The 20,933-nt window shown below is 40.6% G+C and overlaps 1 protein-coding gene across 2 annotated transcripts in view; it reads left to right on the top strand.

Annotated features, from left to right (window-relative positions):
• Positions 1-13,645, top strand: part of LOC126183711 (F-box only protein 30-like) — an 81,433-nt gene extending 67,788 nt beyond the window's left edge. The window contains exon 8 of one of the 2 annotated variants that reach the window (XM_049925898.1): positions 8,746-13,645. In XM_049925898.1, coding sequence (XP_049781855.1) covers positions 8,746-8,755 — 10 coding nt within the window. In that variant the 3' untranslated portion in view covers positions 8,756-13,645. Of the gene's footprint in view, positions 1-7,928 lie in introns of both variants that reach the window. The other variant, XM_049925897.1, reaches the window with a different exon arrangement.
• The last annotated feature ends 7,288 nt before the right edge of the window (positions 13,646-20,933 follow it).

Genomic DNA, 20,933 nt, shown 5'->3' with positions numbered 1-20,933 from the left:
TATTTCTGTGATGTATCTTAAAGTGTAACACTTGCAAAAAAAGGCTAATATTACATGTGAAAGCTCAGCTTCTCTTGTAGCTTATTAATCAAAAAGTCTCAAATGGCTCTAAGCACTATGGGACTTAACATCTGAGGTCATCAGTCCCCTAGATTTAGAACTACTTAAACCTAGCTAACATAAGAACATCACGCACATCCATGCCCGAATCAGGATTCGAAACTGCGACTGCAGCAGCAGCGCAGTTCCGGACTGAAGTGCCTAGAACTTCTCGGCCACAGTGGCCGGCACTTATTAATCTTCGAGATCTATATTATATGTGAAAGCTTAGCTTTGATTGTAGCTACACTACATATGTTAATTTAAACCATTTAAGTGATGTTGCTATTGGCTGACAACATCATGTTCCCTCTGCTCTGAATAACGGCCGTCATCGGCTGGCAAGATCATGTGACAAGAATTATGATTGGCTTACAAAAGGGCATTGCAATCTTGATTTCAATGCTTTGGCAACTAACTTGCTGTGCTTGGTGGAATTTGAATTTATAAGTCCATATTTACGAAAACACGGAAAAAGTGTATTTTCACCCGGGAAAACATGTATTTTGTAACCGGGAAATCTGAGATTTTTTTTTCCTTGTCCACATATACACCCTGTGTGAGGGAGTAACTTGAATGATTTATGATGATGATGATGATGATGATGATGATGATGATGATAGCAGATGATATTTGTATGAGGTGCATCCAGAAAGTAAGTTTCCCTATCTTTTAAAATGAAGACAACATAGTTACATGAAAAACTTTACTGGCAACAGGTACAGCAATGTTTGAGCTATTTTTTGAGATAGTCACCAAAATAATTAAGACACATGTCATATCATGGGATCAACTTTTGTATTCCTGTGTCATAGAAGTCTGTCGCCTCTGAATGAAACCAGTGTGTGACAGTCTTCTTCAACCATGGCGCACAATTTCTTGAACAGCAGGTGCTTAGTGACAATTTCATGTGACAAGGCTCACGATATTCATGGAAAATGGCTGCTGAACTATGTAATCATGAAGAAATGGTTCTCTAGGATGCGCCGCCACACCAGCTCAACCAGGTGATCATTGATGAGGGATAGTTGCCCATTGTGGTCTTCATTATGTGCACTTTGATGACCTTCAGAAAAAATCCTACACCAGCGACACACCATCTGTTTGCTCATGATGTTTTGCCCCTGTAGCTGACAGAACAAATGATGAATTTTGGTGGGCACTGTGTTTTGTGCATTAAGGAACCTTACCACTGACAAAACCTTGCAGATGGTTGGGAAACAAATGAGAGACAACTTTTTGGGGCACTGCTGCCATGATACTGGCATCAGGTGGAACCTGTCCAGCTAGCATTTGATTGACATGTCATAGATCTGTTGTGCATGCACAATCTTCCTGGCTAAATACATTGAGAGAGAGAGAGAGAGAGAGAGTGAGAGTAAACATTTACAGAATTTGTTAACAATCCTGTGTAAACAGTTTTTAATATAGACTATGCATTGTCCATAGTTTGTTTGCTCCATTTTAATATATTACCATTTACTGGGAACAGGACCCCCTGCGGGTCTGGGGGTTAGAATAGGGCCGAGGTATTCCTGCCTGTCATGAGGCGACTAAAAGGAGGCTCATATGTTTCAGCCTTTATGTGATTGTCCCCTGTAGGGTTTGACCTCCATTTTTCAAAATTTTCCTGAAGAGCGAGCCAATTGGGAAAGGGCGCCTTACATGGTGCATCATGTCCATCATGCGCTGAGACCTATTGCATCCTTCATCGACGTGGATCTCCACTTCTGCTCATTCTCCAAAAGTTGGGTAAGGTCACCCTCCTGGCTGCGTATTTTTCCATCAACTGTGCAGTATCGTTTTCTACGCTGATGATGATAGTGGACTTGTTTGTTTGCTTGCTTGCACCTGATATCCAGCACGGTAGCCAGTCCATTGTGGTGGGACCGCCATGTACCCTGTTGGTTGTGTGGCGCTGTGGGGAGGCCCCCTAGTTGGAGTGGGTGGCATCAGGGTGGATGACATGCGATGAACTGTAGTACATCATCTCTTGCTGGTGGTCAAACACCAGCAGTCTCTTAAGTGTTCATGGGCTCAATTCAACGCACAGAAGTACGACCCCAAATTGTTCCCTTCCCTGGCACACCATGGATGGCAGCCACTCTTATTCGCCCCGGTACCTTGTATGTTTGAGAGCTGATGGGGAATCTTTCATGATGATGAAGCTTCAGTTTTTTGTTGACCATTTAGAGGACAAGTTTGTGGAGGTGGAGGGCTTGCCCAAAATGAGATGTGGGTCAGTCTTGATCAAAACAGCATCTTCTGCCCAGTCATTGGTGTTACTCGCGTGTGACAAGCTGGGGGATGTTTCTGTAACCATCACGCCCCATAAGAGCTTAAATATGGTCCAAGGTATCATATTTTATAGGGACCTTCTTTTGCAGTCTGATGATGAGCTGTGCGCCAATTTAGAGCAATGGGGTGTACATTTGGCTTGGCGTGTCCACCGGGGCCTGAGGGATAATCAGGTTGCCACCGGTGCCTCAGTCGTAGCCTTTGAGGGTGATAAATTACCCAAGAAGGTCAAGGTGATATTCTACCACTGTGATGTAAAGCCCTATATCCCTCCCCCAATGCAGTGCTTTAAATGCTGGAAGTTCGGCCATATGTCTTCCCGCTGTACTTCTAGCGTCACATGTCAAGATTGTGGACGCCCATCACATCCCAATACTCCATGTGCCCTGCCTCCCATCTGTGTCAACTGCGGAGAACACGATTCACCTTGCTCGCCTGACTGCAGGATGCTCCAGAAAGAAAGGAAAATCATGGAGTACAAGACCCTGGACCAACTGACCTACACTGAGGCTAAGAGGAAATTTGAACACCTACATCCTGTACGTATGACATCGTCTTAAGCCACCGCTACAACAGTTCTAGCCCCATCATCTCCACCAGCCCCAGTCACCTCCCAGAGCCAGAAGACTACACCTGCCCCCTTGATAATGGGGGCATTTCCTTCCCTGTTGCTCCTGCACCACTTACTTCGGGAATAATACCCCCCCAACCATTGGGGATATGAGTTCCCTCTTCTGTGCCAGAGAAGTGTAAATCATCTTCAGCTCCTCTCACTATGAAGGGGTCCCATGGTCACTCCCATCCCAGGTTTCCGCTAGTGGGAAATATGACACCCGCCAGTGGCTGAAGAGCCCCAAAGCAGCTGGTCATAGGGCTTCATGATCATCCTCAGTCCCAGAGACTGAATCAGTGAAGTCCTCCCAGCCAGGGAAACCCAAGGAGCAGTGAGAGAAATCCTGAAGAAGATCCCCCAAGACCAAGGAAATTGTGGTGGCACCCAGACCACCGCTACCTACAAGCTCCGCGTCTGCGGATGAGGTGGAGATTCTGGCATCCGCTGAGGATGTAGATCTTGCCATACCCCCAGACACAATAAATATAGACTGCTCAGGCAGTAAGTCAGTGGCAGCAGGTGACCCTGAGGCGTAAATTGCCTCATTGAATGTTACATGCCTTCCCAGTCTCATGGTGACTTCATCCTCCAGTGGAATCGCCGAGTTTTTTCCACTGTCTGGCTGAGCTCTGGCAACTGTTAATTTTTACACCTGCTTTTTGCATTGGCCTCCAGGAAACCTGGTTCCCGGCAATGCGGTCCCCTGCCCTCCATGGCTATAAGGGATATTACAGGAACTGTAGTGACTATACTAGTGTCGGGTGGTGTTTGCGTTTATGTCCTAAACTCAGTCTGCAGTGAAACTGTGCCCCTTCAAAACCCTCTTGAAGCTGTGGCTGTCAGACTAAGGATGACACAGGAAATAACTGTCTGCAATGTATATCTTCCTGCAGATGGTGCAGTACCCCTGAATGTATTAGCTGCACTGATTGATCAACTCCCTAAACCTTTCCTACTTTTGGGAGATTTTAATGCCCATAACCCCTTGTGGGGTGGCACCATGCTTACTGGCCGAGGCAGAGATGTTGAAACTTTACTGTCTCAGTTCAACCTCTGCCTCTTAAATACTGGGGCCGCCACACATTTCAGTGTGGCTCATGGTAGTTAGTCGGCCATTGATTTGTCAATTTGCAGCACAGGACTTCTTCCATCTATCCACTGGAGAGCACATGCCAATCTGTGTGGTAGTGACCACTCCCCCACTTCCTGTCACTGCCCCAGTGTCAGGCACATGGATGCCTGCTTAGATGGGCTTTAAACAAGGCGCACTGGGAAACTTTCACCTCTGCTGTCACCACTGAATCTCCCAAACACGAAAACATCGATGTGATGGTTGTGCAGGTGACTACAACAATTGTTTCTGTGGCAAAAAACGTGATCCCTCGTTATTTATTGTGCCCCCGGCGAAAGACAGTCCCTTGGTGGTCGCCTAAAGATGCTGAAGCAATTAAGGAGCATTGGCAAGCTCTACAGCGGCATAAATGGCACCCTTCCCTGGAGCACCTCATAGCCTTTAAATGGCTCTGTGCCCACATTTGCCAACTTATCAAACGATGGAAGCAGGAGTGTTGGGAGAGATACGTCTCCTTAAAGTCTGGGCAAGGATCAAATGTGTTTTTGGGTACCAGACCCCACCAGGTGTTCCGGGTGTTAACATAAATGTCGTGTTATCTACCGACACAATGGCGGTTGCTGAGCACTTTGCTGAGCACTATGCTCAAGCCTCTGCATCGGAGAATTACCCCTCAGCCTTTCGCACTGTCAAATGGTGGCTGGAAGGGACAGTCCTTTCATTCACTACACGCCACAGTGCATCCTATAACGCCCCATTTACAGGGTGGGAGCTCCTCAGTGCCCTTGCACACTGCCTCGACACTGCTCCTGTGCCAGATCAGATCCACAGTCAGATGATTAAACATCTCTCATCTGACTACAAGCAACATCTCCTCATCATCTTCAACCGAATTTGGTGCGATGACATCTTTCCATTGCAATTGCGGGAGAGCACCATTGTTCTGGTGCTCAAACCTGGTAAAAACCCACTTGATGTGGGTAGCTATCGGCCCGTCAGCCTCACCAATGTTCTTTGTAAGCTGCTGGAATGTGTGGTGTGTCAGTGGTTGGGTTGGGTCCTGGAGTCACATGTCCTGCTGGCTCCTTGTCAGGGCAGCTTCCACCAGGTTCACTCTACCACTGATAATTTTGTGTCCCTCAAGAGTGCCATCTGAACAGCCTTTTCCAGACACCAACACCTGGTTGCCGTCTTTTTTGATTTACGAAAAGCGTATGTCATGACCTGGCAACATCATATCATTGCCATATTATATGAGTGGGGTATATTAGGCCTGCTCCTGACTTTTATCCAAAATTTCCAGTCACTTCATGCTTTTCATGTCCAAGTTGGTGCCTCTCTTAGTTCCTCCCCCAGATCCAGGGGAATGGGGTCCCGCAAGGCTCTGTATTGAGTGTATCTCTATTTTTAGTGGCCATTAATGGTCTAGCAGCAGCTGTAGGGCCATCCGTCTCACCTTCTCTGTATGCAGATGACTTTAGCATTTCGTACTGCTCCTCCAGTAGTGGTGTTGCTGAGCGGTACCTACAGGGAGCTATCCACAAGGCGCAATCATGGGCTCTAGCCCACAGTTTCCAGTTTTCGGCCACAAAGTCAGGTGTTATGCACTTTTGTCAATCTTGTACTGCTCTCATCTGGAACCGGAACTTTACCATAATGACGATCCACTCACTGTAGTGGAGATATATCGATTCTTAGGACTGGTTTTCGACACCCAATTGGATTGGCTTCCTCACCTTTGTCAGCTTAAGTGGACTGTGGATCCGAATTACCATCTCCTTTTTACACCCATGGCAGTTCATCTCCCACATTGGCGGCCCAGTTCAGGACTTCCAATTGCAGTTCGTGTCCGATCCCTTCTTTCCGAACTGGAGTCCTTGCCTTTACCACCTATACTTGTGGTCCATTCACGTATACCTCCATGGTGTACACCTAGGCCGCAGCTTTGCCTTGACCTTTCACATGGCCCTAAGGACTCAGCTAACCCCATGGCTCTCCACTGCCACTTCCTCTCGATTCTTGACATGTACGAGGGTCATGAAGTGGTTTACACCAATGGCTCGACGGCTGATGATCACACATCGGCTTCACGTATGTCTATGGAGGACATATTGAACAGCATTCCTTGCCCGATGGCTCCAGTGTTTTCACTGCTGAGCTGATGGCTATTTCTTCTGCTCTTGAGCTCATCCATTCATGCCCTGGGGAGTCGTTTCTTCTATGTGCTGACTCCTTGAGCAGCCTACAAGCTATCGACCAGTGCTACTCTTGCCATCCTTTGGTAGCAACGATCCAAGAGTCCATCTATGCCCTGGAATGGTCCAGTCGTCCAGTGGTGTTTTTCTGGACCCAAGGTCACGTCAGAATCCCAGGCAATGAACTTGCCGACAGGTTGGCCAAACAGGCTACACAGAAACTGCTTATGGAGATCAGCTTCTCTGCAACTGACCTTGTGTTCAGTACTACACTGCAAGGTTTTGTGGCTTTGGGAGATGGAATATCATAACCTCAGTACACACAACAAACTGTGTGCCATCAAAGAGACTATGAATGTGTTGGAGACCTCCACGCTGGCCTCTCGCAGGGACTCTGTGGTTCTCTGTTGGCTCCACATTGGCCACACTTGGGTGACACATGGCTATTTTCTGTGCTATGATGACCCACCTCAGTGTCGGTGTGGTGCCCAGCTGACAGTGGTCCATTTCTTGGTGAGCTGTCCTTCTTTGACTGCCCTGAGATGGACTCTTCAGTTACCGGACTCATTGCCATTAATTTTAGCTGACAACGCCTCATCGGCTAATTTAGTTTTATACGTAACAGTGAGTTTTGTCATTCTATATAAGTTTTCATGTGTGTCCTTTGTCCCTTTGTATTCTCCATTCTAATGCTTTTAGGCTGGATGTTTCAGTGTGTCACAGAATGGCTGGCTTTTCCTTTTTATTCTTGTGGTTAGCCAGCCATGGTCATTTGCTCTCTTGTTTTTATCCCTTCTACCTGTTTCTTGCTTTTCTCTGTGGTTTTCTTTTCCTGTTTTGTCCATAGTAGTGTTGGTTGTCCTTCTGTCATTCTTTTCGTTATTCAATTCTCCTGTTATTGTGCTGTACGCACCTTTCTTTTCTTCTTTCCATTGTGTAATTATTTTACCGGGAACAAGGGACTGATGACCTTGCAGTTTGATCCCTTCCCCCTCCTTTAAACCAACCAACCAATACGTGGCTGGTACCTACATCCCACTTCAGTTACATGATTCACAAACATTACGAAAATGTTCTCACACTTTCACGTGAGATAACACTAGATGCAGATGGATGTCATACACACAAATTCCATCCCTGAGGGGGAGGGGGGGGGGGGATGGCGACAGAAAGGGCATCTAGCGACCTTCTTCTACTAACATTGCCAACTATCCAGATTAACATTTCAACCTCATGAAGATGCAGGATAAGAGCATGATTAAGGTAAGTGGTATAAATATTTACCAAGGGCTTCCTGTGAGTTAACGTATACCATCAAAAGATTACCATTGTAAGGGCAAAACTGGCTATGATTATCATGTTATGTGATTGTGTCTAAAATTAAAAAATCACACTTAAATTTTCCCTATCACTAGATTATAATTATTACCTCTTTTCAGACTTCCAGTGTTTGCCCATGTCTGAAAGCATGCTAACTTTTGCTGCTTTGCCTTATAGTTGAACTGTGCTGTGTATCATTGCAATTTCTATGAATGCTGTATTTTTAGGGGTACAATAAAAAGTTAATTAGTGAAATCATTGTGTAATCTCTAATGCAAGGCTCCCTGAATATATATTTATATATATAAACAATTTTATTCTTATTTTACAGACATTCGTATGATGAGCAGTATTATCGAGTAATACCACATGAGCTAACCCACCGAATAGAACTAAAATGTTCCACCCAAAACGTAAAGTTAACACACATAGAGAACGTGTGGTGATGCAGTAACTCAGTATATCTTGTATGAGAGGAATATGGATATCATCAAACCTCGCAAGTGTGACATCTCCATTTAGAAGTTGGTTCAGAAGCACCAAACTTCTTTTGTGGCTTCATTAAAGTTTTCCATATGTGTCCCTGTCTTTAAGCATCTAATGACATGACAAGATCAAAAGAAAATAGTATGACGTATACTGATGAAGATGGAAATGTGAAGACTTTTTTTCAGTACTAAGATAACTACTGCCTACAGTAAAAGTTTAATTAATGCACTGCCCAGGTTTTACATTTAATATTGGATATTCCTTGTTATTTATTTCTTACTATGGCAACATAGAACTGAATTATAAAGTTCCTTGTACTACCCTTTTTTAACATTTTTTAAAAAATATTTATAATGTGCAATGTTGACATTTTTCTTTGTTATGAAGGAATTGTGATGTGCAACATATAGTGAAACTAACCTTCTCAACATTGAATTATGTGCAACCATGTGAGTCAGATTTGGTTCATAGGTAAAGCACAGTCCTTTTTCTTTACTTTCTGTTGAGCAAGAGCACTGCCTAAATAGTACTTACTGTTGCTAAACAGGTTGTTGTTGCTGATGTATGAACATATATTGCACAGTATGTTGTTCTAATTTTTTATTTCTAAAATATGTTATTAGTATCGATTTATTAAATTGAATTTATTCCTGTTACAGGCACATTTGAAAGTTTCCAGAACTGTCAATTTCAAGACTGTTTCTGCACAGCCGTCCTATTTTGTTTTCAGATTCCTAACACCACCTCAATGTATTTAATAGGTGCAGGACTTTATGTTCCTTACTCAGTGATGCTTCCAGTTAATGTTTGTAGCTTTTGTCAGTTACTTCTCTGTCTCAGTATTTCAGTCAAGCTTTCTTTAAGAGATAATTCATTTTATTCCAGTTTACAATTCCTAAAGCTTTCTTCAAATTTTTGTGTCATAAAAGTCTCTCCATTACAATTAACTGTAAGAGTGTGTTTGCTTCCTAAAAGTCTTTACTTTTTATATGGCCTAAGAAATTGTTCTCCAATATCCGTCTCAGTTTTCTGTGCATTAAACTGACAAAGAGGTGACAGCTCATTTCATAAATTTCACACGTAGGGGGTTCATGTTCTTTTCTAAGCATTGTGATCATTGAAAATTTGATAGTACATTTCTTGTTTAATAGATTATGGACAGAGAAAGAATATTGCAAAATTTCTTAATCAATCTATCTTGGTCTTTAAGGATTCTCTAAACAGCAATATTAGATCTAATCAAAGATAATGTAAAGTGTTTCTCTAATGGGCATGATTTTACGTATGCAGTCAGGCATGAATTTGCCCAAAAAGTGTGGACCCAAATCCCCATCTCGCCATTGTGATTGAAGTAATTACCATTATGATTTCTATAATATTCATGGCCAGTTTTCTTCTTCTTCACCCAACATAGCTTGAGCTAAAATTTAGTGTCCACAGAATATGCATTTAGATTGTTGAGCATAACGTTAAAGGATAACGGATTCCTTCCTACTATCCTGCTGAAGTGGTGGCGCTACCATTTTACAAGTGCTTTAATACAGCCATGGTTCCACAAGGTAACACATGTTACTTGTTTCTGATGTGATAGTTATACACCGATTTTCATGACATGATCAATTAAAATGCAGCAAACATCAATAGATACAAAAAGTAGCATGCCAGAACAACTTAATACCTCTGAGACTAATAAGTACAGAAAACTGACTTGATATTATTAGTACTGGGACAGTGAGTATTGCATTGAAGATAGGGAAAGTAGGGGTGATCAAGAGCTGAAAACTATTAGACTATTGCAAATTATATTGGAAAGTGTATCACAGTTTATTCATTGCTTATTCCGTAAAACAATGGGCAAAGCATATTAATAGAGCTGTCTTATGCTAAAGGAAATTAGAGAAGTGGTATACTGATTGTGTAATTTAAACAATAAAATTGTAGCTGATTATAAAATAGCATTGCCAGTAACAGAAAACATTTGCTAAAATATTAATTCATTGCTTAAAAGAAAAGAAAACAACAACAACACAGGTGCAGATATTTAAAAATAAAGAATAAATATTAAAAATAGATTGTACGGCATTGCTTGTAGTGCTCTGACAGTCTCTACATAATGGCTGACATTGTATTGTAATGTGACTCATTTGCAGTGTTTGTATCATTGTTGTTGGCATAATATCAAAAACAGCATTTGGGTTGGTCCATGTGTACACATTGAAGTCGCACATCTGTTTTACCACACACTAGTTTTTCCATCTTCTTTTAAGATTCAGCAAGATCTTTTATTCAGTAATTTAATCAAAAACATTATTTATTTATTGAAATTTTCAGTGGTCACTCATTTCCAATTCTTCAAGGATGTCCAGTAGTAGTCTGTCACTAGCTCTATGCAAGACGTTGGAAGTTATGCTGTAGGTTTGCAGCAAAATGTTTCTCTTTTTTTTCCCATATAACTATCAACTGTTTTATACTGAAATAAGATCTGAGCACTTACACTACTCAAGAATGTATTGTTTCTCTAATTTGGTTTAGAATTTTTTTTCATTGTTTTAGCCAAGAAAAATGTGTACTGTATGATATGTGCTCACATAGAATGTACTGCAATTTCATAGCTCTATGCCCCTGCTTCTTTTACCCTTCTCCACTCCTTCCCATTTTGATGGGATACTTACTGCCATTCATGACAGTAATGATTTCTGTTTGGTTTGCTGTAGTGATTTGCCTCAAATGTATTGAAATGCTGTTGTATAAGTTGATGTTTTGCACATTTATGACAAATCACAATTTGACAATTGGCGTAATAGCATCACATCAGAAGATGTCTATAACCAGCTGAAATTAATAATGTAGGCCTATGGGTTACTTTGAATAACTGTGATTGAATAAAAACTTTGTAAATTGTACTTAAGAGATTACTGCACTTCATTAGGGAATGCGAATGTTTATTATTGCTGTGTTAGTTTCTAGTGACCATACTATCAAAAAGAACAGAGTTGTTGGTGTATTACCATATGGTATTCCATCACAAAACAAAGAAAAATAAATTTTTATGAGTTGTAGAAGTAACAGGTACATGAGACACCATATTTTATGAAGAATTTATATCAACTGTTCCTCTATTTTCTGTAACTTTATGAAAGATAGTAAATTGAAAATGATGGTTTCACTACAGTCTGTAAGGTACAATTAATTGAGTGCCAAGTATTAATTAATTCTGCTGTTCTTTCCCTTAGCATTTCACAGTCAATTACTTTGCTGTGACAGTTGACTGTAGGATTGCAAGTCTATCACATACTAGTGCAACAATATTGATTATAATTGTTTCTGAAGAAGATGAGTCATTTCATTTCCTTGCTATTGTGATCCATTCTCATGAGTCGGTGGTGTGGGAACATAGTTTAAAATACTATTAAAAATGTCCACTAGAACCAATTGAAACTATTCATGATATTGAATTCATTTCCTCAGTACATGTCTGCTACTCTTTGAACATCTTTTACTTTATATGGGACAAGGCTGAGTTCCCTACAAACTACCTTGTGTACAGTTACAAAGGTGATATTTTTATGCCGTGCAAATATATGTAAGGAGTTGTTAGGTTTGAAAGCAAGTGGTATATCTTGTAGTTTTTCCTTAAATGTCAATGGTCTCAGGACTTATCTTTTTTACTGATCAGGTGTTTTTTTTTTTTTTTTTTCCCCCACTCTTATCCCGTGTGAACTGGGATTAGGTGTGCCTGGAAATACAATGTACAAATGTTTTTAACCATCTGTGTGTACTCATTATATTCATAAGTGATACACCAAATAAGAAATATTTGTTATAACATGAGCACCATTCTGAGTACACACAAAATAATGTTCATTGTGTCCCACAACCAATCATTGAATGTGACCAACAAGAACACAAGTTCCTAGCCCAAGGTCACCATTTTTGACCAGATTGTGGAAACAAATTGTACCAAATGTTGGAACCCTTCCAAAAGATGGTATTTGAAGTTAATGAAATACAGAATACAGTATCCAGTCACTCAATTCGTTATCATTTTTGTAGGCACGTAAACACTGTTTGAATGAGGATTCTTACAAAGCTGTTCATACCTGTGTTTTAAGAAGATACAATATGAGAAAGAGCAACTTTTATACGTATCCTCATTTATACAGTCCATTAAATAGATAAATCCCTCTTTTGTGTAATCCAGTACTGATAAGGTGAGCCTACAGTTTTATAAATTATGACAGATCGATAAAGTTAGTCAGGGAATCATCTTTCTCTGCTTCAAACATTCCATTCATCATAAACTGGTAATAAATCTGCTGATGATGAACTCTCTCTCTCTCTCTCTCTCTCTCTCTCTCTCTCTACCTCTCCCTCTCCCTCCCTCCCCCCCCCCCCCTCTCACACACACACAAAAGTGTAGAAACTGGGATATTTGCTTTGAAATGTGCCTCTAACAGAGTAAGTGCTTAAATTTGTGACAAAGTTTAGTGTTTTCAATACACACAAATATAACAAATTGCTGAGGGTTGTGAATAAGGTGTGCATAATTATATTTTGACAGTGAAGTAATTTAAAATGTATATGCAATAAACTTGCATATTATATGCCCAAGTTGGTGCAATTCACAATATTTATTTGCCATCTCTCTTATACACAGTAAAACACATGATACTTTTGTTAGAATTAATGAATATTGAAGTTTAATAATTCAAATGGTGCATTTGTATGTAAATGAAGGAATGTGTGTTTCTTGCTGAAAAATGTGCCTTATGTTATTAATGTTGCCAGTTTGAGCTAATTGGAGGCATTCAGCTATAATGGTTTCTTTAAAAACCAAAGGACAGCTGTACTTTTCTATACTTGCAGCTCATTGCTGGTGTTGTTTATGAATGATTGGTTTAATGCTGCATTTCTTGTGCACTGCATTTTGCGTGACTGTTATTATATATGTGATACAAAGACCTGAAAGTTACTAGTTATATTTATTAAATTCCAGGTAAAAGTTAAGACTACATTGCTATTTATTGGCAGGAAGTATACTGGCAGTGAAATAATTTTAGGCACTGTAAATTTTGTCATTGGATTTTATAAATTTTGCTCGTGTGGGAGATAAAACCTTTTGCATGTGTGAATTTTTTCAAAGTTTTTGGTGGAACAAAAATTGATGTTCCGTGAAACAAAGATTTTTGTTAAAAAAAGGAAATAGTTTTTGTGAATGATTTACAAGTCCTGTGTAGTGGTCAATAACGTAATATGAATGTAGGAGTTGTAAAAGACTGACTACATTACAAAGTGAATGTAATTTTGCAAGCAGCATTGTATGTTAAAGGAATCTGTCACTGTTACATGCAAAATAATTGTATATTTGAGGTAATGGTGGAGCAATTGATTACAAATTGAAAAGCTATTTTTGTGGAAAAAATATTGTGGGCACTCAACAGTATTATGTATCCATGTATTTGTAAAGTCTGTTTGTTTTTATTATATTGCTGATATGTACTTCAGTTTGAGCGCCTTTCAAGAGTCATTAATACTTTCTGTTATTTTTATTCAAATAAAAACCACTTAATGGTACAACATTCTTTCCTTAATGTTTTCCCTATTACCTGTGTATTTCAGTTACAATTCATCAGGATGATAAATGATAAGGTAAAATTATCCCTCCTTTAAATATATCAAATTTTATGACACAGTTACATTATATAAAAGAAAATTATAATGTGACATGTCATTTTAGTCTGAGTTGAAAGTGTGCTTAAAGAGGTTAACTTAAGTATGAGTTGTTGATAGGGACACACAAAAGAAAGAAAACTTGCCACATTTTGGAGTTATCCTTTCACAAACTTGAGTAAACACACACGCACGCACGCACACACACACACACACACACACACACACACACACACACACCATGGTGTGAGCTAGGCTATTTTGCAGCAGATTGAGTGGTTGCATTGGGGATAGTGTTGGGTGCAGTGGGTAGAGGAAGAGGGATGCAGGGAGAGCGACTGAGGGTGGGTGGCTAGCAGCTCGGAGGGAGTTGGCTGGTTTGCTGGCTAGGAGTTCGGGAGGGCGGGGTGGCAGGCATATGGGCTGGCATGATTATAGTGGCTGGCAGAAAGTAGCACGTGCTGAAACTGATATGATTTGGGAAGGGGTGACAGGACAAAAGAAGGGGAAACTATTGAGTGGAGAATGTGGGGACAGTGGACTGTCAGAAATTGAGGTCAGGACAGTTATGGGAGTGGAAAATGTGTTATAAGGATAACTCCTATCTGCATACTTCAGAGAAGTTTGTCGCAAAGAGAAGGATCCAGATGGCTAGGGTTGTGAAGCAGCCATTGCAATTGAGCGTGTTGTACTCCGCTGCATTTTGTACCACCAGGTAGCCATATCAAATTTTATATATGACATGGCTGCTTTCACATGTGGCCCAGCCTGTCATAGACTTATCTCGTCGCATCAGAGACCAGGCCATTTGTGAAAGCAGCCGTGCCATGCATCAACTCTGCTGCAAACATTGTACAGCCTGATATGTTGGTATGAATGCAAACCAGCTGTTCAACAGGATGAATGGCCACACCAAACTGTTACCAAGAACAGAGTTGAACACCTTGTGGTACAACATGCAGTTAAGCTCAACGTGCTCAGTTTCGACGGATGCTTACAACCCAAGCCAGCTGAATCCTTTTCTCCATCACCAGCTTCTCTGAACTGCACATATGGGATTTATTCTTACAACACATCCTCCATTACTGTAAATGTCCTGACCTCAATCTGAGGTAACTCACTGTCCCCACACCCTCCACCCAACATTTTTCCCTTCTTTTGTCTGGTCATTCCGTCACAATTCACGTCACCTTCAGTGTGTGCTGCTTCTCACCAGCTACTACAATAATACCAGCACATATACCTACCACTCTTCCCTCCCACATTCCTAGCTAGCAAACTGGCCACTTCCCTCCAAGCTGCTAACCACCCACCCCAGTCTCTCTCCATGCCTCCCTCTCCCTCCACCCACCGTACCTGACACTACCCTCATGACTACCAGTCCACCTGCTGCAAAATAGTATTGGTACTCTCGTCTAGCTGGCACCATGTAAGGGCATAGGTGTGTGTGTGTGTGTGTGTGTGTGTGTGTGTGTGTGTGTGTGTGTGTGTGTGTGTGTGTGTGTGTGTGTTTGTTTTTCCTCTAGGTCGTCAAAGGAGAACTCCAAAATCTATCAAGTTTTCTTTCTGCTATGTGTGCCTATCAACATCTCAATGCTTCTGCTTTTTGATGAGTTGTCTCCATCAATCCTGAAGTATTTACATTCTAAAAGAACTTTCCTTCAACATTTAACTTAAGAATGTGTACTGTTTGAAATTTGCCCCAGTTGTATTATAAGACTTACCAATAAAAACCATCACCTTATTGTGTCAGCGGTTACTGAAAAGGAGCCAGATATTGTTAGTCTGAGTTTTTGTCCCTGTCTATTAGAAAAATAGGCATGATTAAAAAGTGGGTTACTGTGATAGTAGCCAGCAGATGTGTATCAAATTGATTTTTTCTTCCCATATTTTAGACACTTATTGCTAATTCATGAAAACTGCAACACTAAGAAGGAATTTTGTAAAAGAATGGAAGTTACATTACACATAGCATGTAGCTGTGCAAAGAAATTATAAAGTGAGCAAAGCACTGAAGTTATACTACTTGCTCAAAACCAAAACTTTTGAGGATATGCCACTTGCTGCAATTGGAGACACAGCACACTGCTAAATAAAATAAAATATGAGGCCTGCTTAAAAAGTATCCGACGTATGGCCAGAAAAAATATTTCGAATACCTGACGGGGTTGGGACCATAATCCCCTTCAAAGTAGGCCCTTTGTGCTTCCACACATTTAGTCCACCGATCCTTCCACAGCTGGAAACACCTCTGGAGTCTTCTTTTGGAATGGTGTTCAGCTCCGTTTTCATGTTCCGCATTATCTCTTCTCTACTCTCAAAATGGGATCCTTTCAGGGGCGGCTTCAATTTTGGAAACAACCTGAAGTCACAAGGGGCAATGTCTGGAGAGTAGGGAGGTTGGCAAACGGGTGTAATTCCATGTTTGGCCAAGAAATTTTGGATCAAGTGGGATGAATGTGTGGGGTCATTATGGTGTTGCAGTTGCCAGTTTTTCGCCATTCACATGTCTGGTCTTTTGCGCCGAACTGCGTCACGGAGTCGCTGGAGAATATCTTGATAGTACTCCTTTGTCACTGTTTGTCCTTCCAGTGCGTATTCATGATGCACAATTCTACGGACATCGAAGAAGACAGTCAGCATCACCGTGATTTTGCTTTGCTCCTGCTGCACTTTCTTCGGCCTTGGAGACTTGATTGCTTCCATTGCAATGTCTGTATTTTTGTTTCTGGATTACACCCATACACCCATGACTCATCTACAGTTATCACAGTATTCAGAAACCCAGGATCAGTCTTGGTGGTGTCCAGAAGGTCCTGTGCAATGTCAAAACGGAGGTCTTTTTGTTCCGACGACAACAGCTTGGGCACGAATTTCTCAGCCACTCGGTGCATGTTCAAATCATCACAAAAAATTGCATGTGCAGAATCCTTACTCACTCCCACCTCTTGGGCAATCTCCCACATGGTCAAACAATGATCTGCCATCACCAAATTTTGCACCCTCTCAACAACAGCTGCACTCCGAGCAGTTTGGGGCCTGCCAGAATGCTAGTCACTCTCCACTGATGTGCGGCCATTTTTGAATCAGTTGAACCTCTCCTTAATTTGTGTTACACCCATCGCATCTTCTCCATACACCTGCTGAATCTTACAGATTGTTTTGCTTTAAGAATCACCAACCTTTTGACAAAATTTGGTGCAGTATGTTTGCTTAACACATTCAGTCATCTTGAGAGAAACAGTAATCCGACGAACCCAGTGTGTAGCATCTCACTCTGTGACCGACAGGCAGTGACTGATGCGCTGGAAGGTGGGGGACATAATTCACGCATGCGCATAAAGGTCTCTTTATTTATTTATTTATTTATTTATTGTTCCGTGGGACCAAATTAAGGAGAAGTCCCCATGGTCATGGAACAAGTCAATACATGAAATTATAACATGATAGTAGAAACAGATAAAATGAAATATAAGAAACATATTCAGGCGACAAGTCGTAAGTTTAAATAAAGAAAATCAACAGTGTGACATTGGAATTTGCTTAATTTTTCAGCTCTTCCAGGAGATCCTTGACAGAATAGAAGGAGTGAGCCATGAGGAAACTCTTCAGTTTGGACTTAAAAGTGTTTGGGCTACTGCTAAGATTTTTGAGTTCTTGTGGTAGCTTATTGAAAATGGATGCAGCAGAATAGTGCACTCCTTTCTGCACAAGAGTCAAGGAAGTGCATTCCACATGCAGATTTGATTTTTGCCTAGTACTAACTGAGTGAAAGCTGCTAACTCTTGGGAATAAACTAATATTGCTAACAACAAACGACATTAAAGAAAATATGTACTGTGAGGTCAATGTCAGAATTCCCAGACTATTGAATAGGGGTCGACAAGAGTTTCTCGAACTTACACCACATATAGCTCAAACAGCCTGTTTTTGAGCCAAAAGGAGAATTACCCCAAAAAATAATACCATACGATATAAGTGTATGAAAATATGCGAAGTAGACTACTTTTCGTGTTGAACTTTCACTTATTTCAGATACTGTTCTAATGGTAAATAAAGCAGCATTTAGTTTCTGAACAAGATCCTGAACATGGGCTTTCCACAATTGCTTACTATCTATCCGAACGCCTAGGAACTTGAACTGTTCTGTCTCGCTTATAATATGCCCATTCTGTCTGATCAAAATATTGGTTCTTGTTGAATTGTGAGTTAGAAACTGTAAAAATTACTGTGATTTAGCATCAAATTATTTTCCACAAGCCACGAACTTATTTCATTAACTAAATTATTTGATACTGTTTCAATATTACACACAAGATCCTTCACTACCAAGCTGGTGTCATCAGCAAACAGAAATATTTTTGAATCACCTGTAATACTAGAAGGCATATCATTTATATAAATAAGAAACAGCAGTGTCCCCAGCACCGACTCTTGGGGGACATCCCACTTAACAGTGCCCCATTGGGACTGAATATCACTACCACTCTCAATATTGCGGAGAATTACTGTGTACAGTGGTGCCGCTCTATCGTCTCTATTTTGCACGGGAAAATCAAAGGTCAGACACTTTTTAGACAGACCTCGTAGACTTTCAAAACATTCTTGAGGAATGACATTCTAGATAACTTCTGTAAAACTCTAATATTTACCTTTGGTGGTTACTAGGTATATGTGAAGACACATACATACCTTCAGAAATTATCTTTCAGTGACATGTTAGAAGAATGGACAGAATAGATATGGATCATCTGCCATGCAGAGAAGTATTCATTTGTCCTCCTCAGTCTTTCATGGTGGCATGCCTGAATAAAAGTTTTTATTCAAAGGAGTATTCTTGTTGTGTACTGTCCAGTTGATACAGCTCAGGGACTGTGTTAACAGCTCAAGTTGTCTCTCTGAGAAGAATCTTTACACTGAAGATTATTTGTGAATTTTGTTTCATTTTCTTTGTATCATTTCAGTTAGCTTTACTTACATCAGATGTAAGTAGTGTAATATGTAAATGTTGTCTTTTCTTCCCCTTTAATACAGAAATTGAAGGCACCAATAGATCATAAGCGAAACATAACTGTTCTCAGTATATCACTCTAAATATGACCTTATACTATCATGCCATAGAACATTTACTCTGAACTGATCTGTCAGACCACAATGGTGAATTTGCAGTAACCATAACAGACAATACATCAGTCCAGAAGTGTAGTTAATCCATTGACTACTGCAGACGAACTAATTGCAACCCATTTGGCCAACAGTAAAGACCTAGCTGTTGTGTGCCACACCACCATACCATTGTCTGTCATCTACTTGCACTGAGTGTGTTGCATTCAGTGTGCTATTAGGTGTTGAGTTACATGTGTGCCCCACCTTGTGCAGAATATTTTTGGAGCATTTGCAGTGTTAATTTTCATTGCCTGAATTTTTTCACTGCCAAGACAACAAAATGGAGGGACTACTGAAAAATTCAGACTCATAATTTCAGAAAATAGCTTCATAGTTGAAATCCCAAGATCTGCCAATAAATTTACCTCTATTCATAACTGGTTTTAGTCTTGAGATGATCTTCAGCTATCTTAAGGTCATTTATAACATCTTACAAGGCAGTATTAAAACTGTGACTTCAAGTAGCATAAAATACATCCTATTTTACTTCTGTGAGGTGGTAAAATGCATTGAATTGTTAATAATGGGACACACTAACCATTGTTAATCTTTGTTCTACGTGTCCAGCTGGATTCCAACATTTTGTGTAGTCACTCTGCATGCATCTCATATGGCCTCACTAGTTATGGATGCTTTGTGAAAATTGCTTTCATAGCAGGGAAAACAGTGGTTTGGTAAGCAGGTGATTGTGTAATAGTGAAGAACCTGTATGCCTGATGTACAGTGAGGAGCTGCGGCCAGTGGCAAGTGGTGGCTCCTTAACTTCGGCACAGAGGCTAGGTATAGGGTTGGTCCTGCAGGCAACTCTAGCCAGACTAATCCCCTCTTGGTGGGTAGCATTTTGATTGTCTTGAGATATGTGCATTCATTATGTATCAGGGATTTCATGAAAGGTTTATAATGCTTTAGTAAATGTTCCCAGTCTGCTACACAAGACCTATGGCTAAGGCACTTCAGGATGTTCAGTGCCTTTGGAGACCTTTCATTCTGGTTCCTTAGGTGTGATAAACATGACAACATTGAATTAAATAAGAAACCAAGAAATTTCTTTGGAATTTAAAACGATGTCCCTTATTTGCAACTCTGGTAAAAATTAAAAATTGGTCAAGTACAGTTAAAAACCACACACACACTTATATATAGAAAATCCAAAATTTGTATGATCAGCCCACTCTTCCATACTTATAATAGTATGTTGCAGTTGGCAGGATGCTATGAATAGGGGCTGGAAGAGGAACAAAATACTACAAATAAGGAACACAGCACTTTCCTTCTTACTGTGGATGTTATACTCTTTATACCAATAGAAAATAGAGCTACATTCAAAATGCTGCCTTGAGGGACATTATTCTCCTTTTAAAATGTGCCAGACAGTAATTCACCACCTCAGTATCTAAAGAATTGTTTGTGTGGGAAGGACTTTAAGATATAGGAAGTCACCAATGGAAGCTCCATTGATGGAGCTGTCCAAGAATATTGTGCCTCCAAGCAGTATCATATAACTTCTCTATATAGAAAAAATATGCCTATAGATTGCTTCTGTGTAAGACAGTCTGTTGTAGAGCTATGTCCAGGAGGTCAGGTTATCAGTGGTGGAACAATACCCACAGAATCCACACTGAGTGAGGCAAATGTGTCATCTCTTGGGTCCACACAGGTGTCAATGTACTATTCACTCCGAGTTGTTTCCTACACAGCAAGTTAAGGTGGCACTTTGATAACTATTGGGGCATGTTTCGTCTTTTCCCACTTTTAGGAGGTGGACTAAAATTGACTCTCTCAATAATTTGAGAAACTATCCTGTCTGCCATTATTTATTAAAAAGTTCTAGAAGTATTTTTGTTGGTTTTCTTCAAGTTGCTACAGCCTGCTGTACTTTATTCAGTTGTGACCAGGTGTTGTATCATGAGGCTCAGGAAGACCCAAATCATGCACCTACATGGAGAAGGGCCAATTAAAGGAGTCTTGTCTCATGGGATCTTAAGTCCAACCACCCCTTTCCCTGTTTGGA

Source organism: Schistocerca cancellata, chromosome 4 (assembly GCF_023864275.1).
Source record: "Schistocerca cancellata isolate TAMUIC-IGC-003103 chromosome 4, iqSchCanc2.1, whole genome shotgun sequence".
Classification (NCBI taxonomy): Eukaryota; Metazoa; Arthropoda; class Insecta; order Orthoptera; family Acrididae; genus Schistocerca; species Schistocerca cancellata.
Note: the sequence above shows the minus strand (reverse complement) of the source record. Positions and strands in the feature narration are given on the sequence as shown.